We start from the raw sequence: 10694 nt of genomic DNA, 5'->3' as shown, positions 1-10694 counted from the left end.
AAGGCCAGAGGCTGAAAACAGATCAGAACTTTGTTTTCTTCCTTCATCATCTCATGACCCCTGCAGACCGTGCATATAAAAATATAGAGACTAACTTCCACGATTGATGACATGTCTGAACATGTACGTTTAAAGAGAAAACACCGTTTTTAAGTGCACGCTTTATGCCTGCGGACAGTAACTTCTGACCACATCGCTGTCGTTTTTTCTCTACGGTATGGTTACATTTAAAGCCACCAGAGGACACCAGTACATTTTTTTCTGAAAACTGTATCATGAGGCAACATAACAGTGCTCAATATAATGCCTTCATTTTCTGACTGTGAGAGAGAGAGCACTATTGCACTGTTGTTCTGAAACAACAATAGTTTCCCTTATCCGCGGTGTTTGAGGCCTCCCAGCACCATCCGACCCCCGATTGCTCTCTGGCATGCTCAGCATCAAGGCACAGGAGTGACAGTGTTTTTGACGTAACCTGGATTTTCTCCAACATTTGGGACATTCTAGTTAAGGCTTGGTAAGGCTCTGCTTTTGGTGTACTTTCTTTAAAGGTCTTTGTCTTGTCTCGCATCTATCTTACTATTACTGCACATTTCAGACGCATAATTTCTTGCTGTTGAGTCACTTTGAAACAACTAACATCATTTCATACAGTTCGGAATTGGACCATCTCATCGTGACACACGCTGTATAGCCAACTTCAACAGATTTTGATTTACTTATTTATTTCGGTCTCCTGCTGTGCGACTGCTCTTGCGCCACCAGGTTTCATCTCAAAGTGAGGACAATGAACCGCTCGGGAGGTTTGAAGGCTGACTCATCTCAGTTCACTCTTGAGGGAGAGCCTTTCCACATCCTGGGAGGCTCTGTCCACTACTTCCGTGTCCCCAGACCCTACTGGAAGGACCGGTTGCTGAAGATGAAGGCCTGTGGTCTCAACACTCTCACAACGTAGGCTTTGACTTCATTTTCTTTATGCTTCAAATTAAAGGTTCTTTTACAAGAGAAAAACTCAATTTAAAGGGATAGTTCGCCTCTTTTGACATGAAGCTGTATGACATCCCATATTAGCAATATCATTTATGAACATCGACTTACCCCCTGCTGCGTCCTGTGAGCCGAGTTCCAGCCTTGTTTTGGCGTTGACGAAAGTAGTCCGGCTAGTTTGCTAGGGTCCCGAAAATAAAGCGTCTTGCTTCTCAAAGCGTTCAAAAGAGCAGGCCCGGCCCTAACCAATTTGGCGCCCTAGGCAAGATTTTAGGTGGCGCCCCCTTGCATCGCATTACATTTCACTGCTAGTGTACATATGCTCACAAGACACTGAATAGCTTTGTCTTGAACATTCTTTTATTCAAATAAAGCAATTGCACATTCAAAATACTTCAAGTATTAGATTTAAATATTCCCAAAATAAAAAGTGTAAACAAATTACATTAACTTAAGAATACAGTATAAATAAGACACTGTGCAAAATAAGATATGAACGAAACCAGTAGGCACAAAAAATAACAAGGATTTAATTTTTTTTTTTTAAATGATCTTACAAAGACCTCTAGTGGTGTTTTTGGTACTACTGCCTTAACTTGAATGACTACTAAATAATGACTAAACTACACCACAACCTCCTCAATCTCACACAACCTTCTACAGGTTCACTCTCCTGGTTTTTCTTGCAGCAAAGTCATCCACAACGTCATCATATGACAACTGATTTGAGACCACATGGTTTATGCTTATGATAGCAAGTCCAGTGAGACGTTGAGATGATGTCGCGTTTTTCCTCCTCTTCTTTTCTTTTTTTCCTCCCAGACATTTTATTTGGACGTGTCGACATGTTGACGTGTTCACAGTCTAGTTGCGTTTGACCCATCAAAAAACACAACCACGTAACAGGTAGGCACCTAAAGTCTGAATAGTCGGGAGGGGTGAAATATAGGCGCCCATCTAGTATTATTACTACTATTACTTAGTAGGCTTTGCTATGCAGTTAAATTAATGTGGGCTTATTCTTTTTTTATTAAGACATAATTGTAATGACGAGACATACACACCGAGTATCAGTCAGAACCTTTACTCGTAACTGCGGATTTTGTTGTTTTTTTTTTTTTTAATTTTTGGCGCCCCCTGGATGTGCGGCGCCCTTAGCATTTGCCTATACCGCCTATGCCACAGGCCGGCCTTGCAAAAGAGTAATATATTTGCATCACAAAATCGTCCCTCCAGAAAAAGTCAGACCTCACAATCGCTTGGCGCTATTTTTGCCTCCCTTCATATCAATGCGTGCAGCCACCTAGCGATAGCCGCACCTGTTACAGTGTTTACTGCTCGGAAGCAGGGGACTGCTCGGTCTGCACTTCGGTCTTCACAGTTTACACAGTCCGTAGTGATATGAAGATAGAGAGAAATAGCGCCAAGCGATTGTGAGGTCTGACTTTTTCTGGAGGGACGATTTTGTGATGCAAATGTATTACTCTTTTTGAACGCATATTGTTTTGAGAAGCAAGACGCTTTATTTTCGGGAACCTAGCAAACTAGCCAGACTACCTTCGTCAACGCCAAAACGAGCCTGGAACTCGGCTCACAGGACGCAGCGGGGGGTAAGTCAATGTTCAAAAATGATATTGCTAATATGGGATGTCATACAGCTTCATGTCAAAAGAGGCCAACTATCCCTTTAAACGCTTACATACGATACCTTAGGAAAAAGTTCTCCTTAAAATGAAATACAAATGAACAGCATACAAGGCTCTCTTGTGCCACTGGGCCACATTGTAGCATAAGATCAGTAGAAACATTGCTTTTCTTAGATATGTGCCATGGAACCTGCACGAGCCTGAGAGAGGAGCGTTCAACTTTCAGGATCAGCTAGACCTCAGGTAAGACTCCAATATCCTTGTCACTATTTCTGTAGGAATACTTAGTATTTGAAGAGCAAATCCCTGAGGAATTGTTTCTTTTAAAGAGAACAGAACATGTCTGTGTCTCTTGCAGGGCCTATATCAGTCTAGCAGCAGAGATGGGTCTCTGGGTGATCTTGCGCCCCGGGCCGTACATCTGCGCCGAATGGGATTTAGGCGGGTTGCCAAGGTAACATCATCCGCCTGTTACTTTTAGAACATCTTTGCCTCTGTTTTGTATTATTTGTTTGGGTGTAACGAAAAATGGCGAAAACCGAGAGAGAGCTGAGGTCATACGCTCACAGGGAAGCCACAACAGTGGACAGTGGGCCCTGGACAATCCGGGGAGGTACAACAGAATCATGGGAGTAAATATACAGAGTGAGCAATGGCTGATCACAACCAATTGTGGATGGCAGAACAGTGGGGTAATTCACTGAACACAAAACAGATGCGGGCCAAACACAGGAGGCAAAAGTAACAGAACGCAGGGACAAAATCCGTTTAAAAATGAAACAGGAAGTGAATGAGAAACTGATTAAAGGGAGGAGAAAACACAATTTCAATTCACACAAACAGTGACGACTCACACAACGTCTGTCTTAGGAATGGCTACCCTGGAGGATGAATGTAGTTGATTAAATTTGATTAAATTGAGCAGGCAACGTGGCACCAAAGATGTTCTCGTGTTTTTTGTTTTCAGCTGGTTGCTGCAAGACAAAGACATGCAGTTAAGGACAACTTATCCTGGATTTGTGAATGCCGTCAACTTGTACTTTGACAAGCTTGTCGCAGTTGTCAAACCTCTGATGGTAAATCGGGGTCCCTGTATTTTTTTTCCCTCCATTACATTTCACGTTGAAAGAGCGGTTCAACATCTCACTGAGACACCGTGTGCTCCTTAGTTTGAAGAGGGAGGCCCGATCTTTGCGGTCCAAGTTGAGAACGAGTATGGATCATATGCTAAAGATGAGGACTACATGCCATTTATAAAGAATGTAAGTTCATCGTGGCTGTCTTTGTCACTAGACCAATCTAATTGGTTCAGCGTTATCTTTTAACTCTTGCAGTGTCTCCAGACCAGAGGGATCAGTGAGCTCCTGCTGACTTCAGACAACTGGGAGGGCTTAAAATATGAAGGGATGGACGGAGGTAATAAAGACATAACAAGTGAAAAAAGATGGCATTCCTCTATTTACTTTTGATTGCGCTTTCTTGCTCATTTCAGTTCTTAAAACAATAAACCTTCAGAGACTGTCGTTTGGAGCTATACAGCACTTGGCTGACATGCAGGTAAGTGCTGGTGACGTGTGGTCTTTGGTGATGGTAGCAGTCAGATATTAGCACTCAATTGTTGCTTACCTCTTACCTGTAAGCATGAATATGTTGATTTTCTCAGACACCCGGGACACGGTAATCACCAACACTGCGTCTTAGGATCTACAAGTACTGATTTGAGTTTTTTTTTAACCTCTATAAAGACTGTGAGTAAGACAATCTTTAAAAGTAAATAGAAGAGATAACAATAAGAAGAAGTTCCCTTTGCTCCTCCTAGCGCTCCTTAACTTGCATGAATTCACTGTAGCAGACCATGGACCGTCTCAATCCAGTTTTTGACGTCCTTAAACGAAAACAAAGTATAAACTGTCATTTTGAACTATTGTTATATTGTTACTCGTGTTTGATAGGCTGAGAGAATATATTTGTCTTCAAGGAGTGCGCCATCGGGAGGCATTTTTTGACCAAATGTTTCAAAGACTTGAAGTTTTGAAAGACTGTACGACTGAGGGACATAGCACCCTGTGCCCGTTTTTTCAACAGAATTGGACGTTAGACCCTTCTATTGCTTTAACTAAATCAATGTGACCACCCCCGCTTCAACCGGTGTCAGTCACTGCCACCACATTCGTTGCTCAGCCTGCCCTAACCAGTGTTTTGCTGAGCCCGTGGTGCAAGGAATTGATTGCCCGCTTCGTATGTGTGTTCCGTTCCATGTAGCCTCAGAAACCTCTAATGGTGATGGAGTATTGGTCTGGATGGTATGATGTCTGGGGAGAGCATCATCACGTCTTCCACGCAGAAGGTACATTTCTTGACCACTCTCCCTCCAGCCAGAATTTGAATTTGTCTGAATTTGATCTTTTCGGCTGAACGGAACTGCAGAGGTCAATACCCCTTCTTGTCAATATCCCTTCTTGAAAAAAGCACATCAAATCCCACTTATTCACTGAGGCCTATGGTCCTTAATCACCTTGGCCCCATCCCCATTTCTACCCCCTCCCCTCTTCTTTCCTCTATTCCCTAGCCCCATCTCCTTTTTGTAAAGCGACCTTGGGTTACTTGAAAGGCGCTATATAAAACCAAGTCATTATTATTATTATTATTATTATTATTATTATTGTGATATGTCATGACTCTCATGACTCTCTCATGAAAATTGCGACTCCTGTCCCCCTGACAGACATGCTGGCTGTGGTGTCTGAGATCTTGGAGAGAGGCGTTTCCATTAACCTGTACATGTTTCAAGGTGGAACCAACTTTGGCTTCATGAATGGAGCAATGGACTTTGGAACCTACAAACCTCAGGTCACAAGTTATGGTATGATGGGAATAATCTTAAAGCTCAGAGATTGAGGGTTGAGGAAAGATGATAAATGTGTTTTGGGGCCACAAATCCCTTTTCTTTTTTTTTAACGCTGGCTTTGTAAATGGTTTTCTCGGCAGATTACGATGCTCCACTATCTGAAGCCGGAGACTGCACCACAAAATATCAACTCTTGAGGAATTTATTCCACCAATACCACTGTGAGGCTCCTCAGCATCCGGGTGCTTAGCAGATGCACACTTAACAATCATTTGGTTATCATTATCCTGGATAACTAATTGAGGCATAATTAGCCTTAATGAAATGTTTTTTGCCAACTTGTGTTCCAGCTGAGCCTCTTCCTGAAGTGCCCGCTCCTCAGGAGAGGAGAGCTTATGAGCCTGTTTCTGTGCAGCAGCACCTATCGCTGTGGGACAGCTTGCACTTCGCAGACAAGGTAGGTTACAGGTGGCAAGCACTCGTCTGGCGAGACAGCTGAAAAAGGCTACATCCAAACCTAGAAGAGGAATATAGGGGGCGAGAGATTAGGTCGAGTAGGGTGTGACGTCTGTGTTATGTGTGTCTACCATGCAGCCGTACAGATCAGAAGGGCCGGTGAACATGGAAAATCTCCCAGTCAACAGCAACAACGGGCAGTCCTATGGTTATACACTGTATGAAACCACCATCACCAGTGGAGGGGTCCTGAACTCCAGGAACAACATCAGAGACAGAGCGCTGGTGAGGACATACAAAGGGATCTATAAAAAAGACATTTTTATCAAAAAAAAAACATATTTTTTTTCTCTCTTTAATATACTCGATACATAATAGACACACATATATAATACTGTGATTGTGACTGTCGATGTTCTCCAGGTTTTTGTGGACAGACAGTGTTTTGGTTGTTTGGATTACAAGAATCACGAAGTCGCCCTCCCTGATGCCAAGGTATACCGGCGAGTTTTAGCTGTGCATGTCATCCTCGGGATCTACATTATCGTTCAATCATTTGGAGCAGAGGCGACAAAATATTGCACGATCACGTAATGCATAAGAAAAGAGCTAGCATTTCATTGTGCAACTAATAAGGTCAATAGTCATCATGTTATCAAATCAAATCAAAATCAAATCAAATTTATTTGTGTAGCACATTTCATGTACAATTCATGTACAAAGTACAATTCAAAGTGCTTCACATAAAATAAAAGCATTGCAGCAGGGAGTGTAAGAAGCATTAAAAATACGTAAAAGAATATAAAGAGAAACAAATAAAACAATTTAAATGAATTTAAAAACAAGGAACAGTCCAGATAAATTAAAAGATAGCGTGCAGATTTCATGCATAGACACATGAGAAAAAAATGTTTTTAACCTGGATTTAAAAATGTCTTCATTTGGTGAGAGTTTAATCTCCACTGGCAGTTTGTTCCACTTGTTTGCAGCATAACAGCTAAATGCTGCTTCTCCATGTTTAGTCTGGACTCTGGACTGGACCAGCTGACCTGAGTTCTTGGATCTAAGAGCTCTGATAGGTTATATTCTCTGAACATATCACAGATGTATTTTGACCCTAAACAGTTCTGGGATTTGTAAACCATCGGCAAGCTTTTAAAATCTATTCTGTGACTGACTGGAAGCCAGTGTAAAGATTTTAAAACTGGTGTGATGTGTTCAGTTCTCTTAGTCCGGGTTAAAACTCCAGCAGCAGCGTTCTGGATGAGCTGCAGATGTTTAATGCTCTTTTTGGGAAGTTAAAAGAGCATTACAGTGATGGAGTCTACTGGAGATGAATGCATGGATGAGTTTCTCCTGGTCTTTTTGGGAGAGGTGATAGTAACATGACAGTGCATAAAAAATGTGAGAAAAAAGAGAGACTCGGTGGAGATTCCACTAACAAATATGCCCCATGAGGGGAAGTTAATGTCTAAAAATCCATTTTTTTTCACAAGCAACAAAGACAGCCAGCATCCATGTGGGCAACAGTTGTGTTAAAGAAAAGATGGATTTTACCCATTTTTTTTTTAAACTTTTTTTCTCTAACCGTAACAAAATAACATTTGAGCCTAAACTCAACTACAAAGCGACTGAAGTGCTTTAAGTAAAGTGTTGCCGTGTTATCAACAGGCCGTAGGTCAGAAGTGGAAAACCTATTGTCTGTGTTGTGCAAGTTTACTCTTCACAAGAACTGGGTGAAAGTTTAGTTCACAGAGATTAAAGCGACACATGTTCATGTTCACACTCCAACAAGGGAAACTCTGAACTAAGCTCACAGTCCAACAAATGAATGTGTTTAATAAATGGTTTTTTTTAGCGCACGGCCAATGTATTTGATCATTTTTTGACGATTAAAGCACATCAGGCAGCAGAGGCTTCAGTCACACAGACACAGTTATGATCACACTAGTACTAGGTAACTTCCAAACATCCAACAACAGCGGCACATCTAAGACGAGACCAACGGCTGTGTGACCAAATCTGGTGTGGGAGCACTGCTGCAGATAAAATAAAACTTTGAATCACACCAATACGGGTGAGGACAGAGTCGCTGAAAGCGCAGCTGTCTTTGTCAAGGTCAAAACAAAAGATCCCCCTCGTGATTAAAGGTTCTACGTGTTACAGACTTACCGATACAAACTATTGTTGAGTTCATTCATAGAAATATCTAAAGGCAGCACACTTTCTCAGGGGGAAGGTTTTTTTTGTTTTTTTTTGCAAAAGTCTGAAGTTGAGCATGACTGAAAGCTCCCAGATGAGGAACAGAGGAAAAAGGAGTCAGGCATGTTGCTCATTCAGTACTTCCTGCTTCTATTTTCAAGCTTCGGCTGTGCTGACTGCTGCTCTAAACACCCCGAGGAACACTTTTGAACTAAAAATGTTGGACTCATGACAGTAGCATAGAGGCCATAGTCTTGAAACACTCATTGTTTTTATTTCTTTTCTAAAATCAAATTCAGTGCTTCTCCTTACTTTTCCATTCTGTGTGAGTATGCTGTTCCTCCCTCTTGTGTATATTATTCGTTGGGCATTCAAGCCCACTTTTAAGCAACTGCCACTTGAGCTTTTGACTAATGACTCTGCGAGTAACACTCTTTGTGTGTCAAAGGGAGAGAGGACATTGGCCTTACTTGTGGAGAACTGTGGAAGAGTGAATTATGGGAAAGCTCTCAATGAGCAGCGCAAAGGTATTCATGCATCAGACAATATATGCTGGGGCATTTATCTTACATCATTTCATTCACTCTTGACCATGAATGTCCACTGTGTATTTTTTATGAGTTTTTTTTGTTTTTGTTATATCTTTGCATTGCATAAGAGAGGACCCTGTCATTTTGAGTTGAAGCTATAAAACGACTATTCTAACCGCAGATTCAATGTTGTTTCAAATTGATAAATAATGGATCAACTTTCTGACTTTTGTGGTCCAGAACAGCCAAAGAGCTAGCCTAGCTTTTGGTCTGTAAACAACTCTGCTCTTTTTTTTCTTTTTTTCTTTTTTTCTTTTTTTTGCCGCGTTGCATGCTGTTGGCTCACGGCGTGTATCGCAGGTATCGTGGGAGACATCGTATTGAATCACGCACCCCTGAGAGGATTCAGCATCTTCTGTTTGGATCTGAAGCCAAGCTTCATCAAAAGGTCTGATATTTCAATTGAACATTTTTCATCTTATCTAAGGACATCCATTCATAGCATCAACGGATTTTTCCTCGTGTGAAATAATGAGAACTATTACTTCAAAATAGCTAACAGTACTGACACACACCTTGTGTTTTGCGAGTATATGGATTATATACATCCGGATTCGTACCTTTGGCTGCACGATGAAGTTGAAAAGCAGTCTGAGAAAGTGCGATGACAGTGTTTAATTGAAATAAATGTTGATCTTGTTTTAGATTAACGAATACAGGTCCGTGGAAAACAGACTTCAAGTCACTGTCTGTCCCTGCATTTGTCCAGGCCAGACTCTGTGTGGATGGCCCGCCTAAAGACACCTTCATCAGACTTCCTGTGAATACAGCAGCTTGTTAATTTGTGTGGTAAACTGCGTCAAATAGGGCTAGAAAATCTACTGTTTTTTTTATTTATTTATCACATTGTACATCCTTGTGTAATAAACTAGTGTAATAATTGTGGAACATGATAGTTTTTTTTTTTTTTCCAAAAGGCATCCCATTTGGATTTGGAAAACTTTTTATACCTTCCTGGGACATTTGTTCTTTGTTCATTCATAACAGTGTATTTGTCCTCAGGGATGGGGTAAAGGAGTTGTATTTGTCAATGGGCAGAACCTTGGTCGTTACTGGTTAATCGGCCCCCAGCATTTCCTCTATCTCCCAGGACCTTGGCTCAGAAATGGAGAGAATCAGGTATAATCTGTAAACTGCAGGTGTGATTTATCTGAATGATAGTAGTGGTGATAATGATAAGTCCCATGTGTATCTTTTCAGTAAAGTTTTTTTTTTTTTAAACATGTTTTTTTTTTCCTGCTCTCTTTCAGATCATTGTTTTTGAGGAACAAAGATTGGACGGCAAAATACTATTTGCCGAAGATCCCGATCATGGAAAGACTATTGATGTTTACAAACTTCCCTTTTGTACACTGTTGTGAAAACAGTGCAGAAACCCACTGTCACACACATGTAGCTACACACATGGAAATGATGGTTTGTTGGTACTGACATAAACTGTAAATTATTTTTAAAAAAGTCAATTTAACAACTTTAATATCCAAATCCTCCGTCTTTTCATATGTGGCAAAAAGTTTTTGTTGCTGATTCGATTTTCTTGTGCCTCTCAACCATAAACTCTTGCAACACAATTCAACCTTCATATTTGACTTTTTGTATCATTTCAGTATGAACTTTGCTCTGCTTAGATCTGACGTACTTTGAACCTTTGAGGGCTTGAAACACCCTCAAAGGTCCCTCATTGGAGTAGACGCTTGTCTGTTACGTGAATAACGCTCTCGTATAAAGATAATACCCCACCTTCACATAAACTGTGCAGCACATAGCCCAGAAATACACTGAACACACTTAAACGCTGTGGAGGACTGTGAAGTAGCCGGAAAACGGATATTACCTTCACATTAAAGGCAAATGTTTGTCCTACTGGTTCTCAGCGTGGAATGTATCGCGTTTAATATAATAATGATGTTATAGTGACCTTTGTTCGTGACAATAAATCGATTGAATATACAGTATAAGCCACAC

The 10694-nt window shown here is 41.1% G+C and overlaps 1 protein-coding gene across 1 annotated transcript; it reads left to right on the top strand.

Annotated features, from left to right (window-relative positions):
- The first annotated feature begins 440 nt into the window (after positions 1-440).
- On the top strand, positions 441-10641 carry LOC142388509 (beta-galactosidase-1-like protein 2). Its single transcript, XM_075473863.1, has 19 exons — positions 441-517; positions 766-951; positions 2808-2876; positions 2992-3087; positions 3601-3709; positions 3803-3895; positions 3968-4049; positions 4126-4190; positions 4896-4980; positions 5359-5496; positions 5622-5702; positions 5832-5938; positions 6076-6222; positions 6361-6432; positions 8588-8666; positions 9030-9117; positions 9375-9489; positions 9732-9848; positions 9980-10641. Exons 2-19 carry the CDS (start codon positions 788-790, stop codon positions 10088-10090), a joined length of 1818 nt encoding a protein of 605 aa, XP_075329978.1. The 5' UTR covers positions 441-517; positions 766-787; the 3' UTR covers positions 10091-10641.
- Positions 10642-10694: the final 53 nt, after the last annotated feature.

This window comes from Odontesthes bonariensis, chromosome 9 (assembly GCF_027942865.1).
Source record: "Odontesthes bonariensis isolate fOdoBon6 chromosome 9, fOdoBon6.hap1, whole genome shotgun sequence".
Classification (NCBI taxonomy): Eukaryota; Metazoa; Chordata; class Actinopteri; order Atheriniformes; family Atherinopsidae; genus Odontesthes; species Odontesthes bonariensis.
The sequence above is the reverse complement of the archived record's forward strand: the minus strand, read 5'-3'. Positions and strand labels throughout refer to the sequence as shown.

Excerpts from the sequence above, each read along its gene's own strand:
- LOC142388509 (XM_075473863.1), top strand. The coding sequence starts at position 788 with ATGAACCGCTCGGGAGGTTTGAAGGCTGACTCATCTCAGTTCACTCTT. Across the intron at positions 3,710-3,802 it reads CAGTTGTCAAACCTCTGATG|TTTGAAGAGGGAGGCCCGAT; the intron begins GTAAATCGGGGT and ends TGTGCTCCTTAG. Across the intron at positions 4,191-4,895 it reads AGCACTTGGCTGACATGCAG|CCTCAGAAACCTCTAATGGT; the intron begins GTAAGTGCTGGT and ends CGTTCCATGTAG.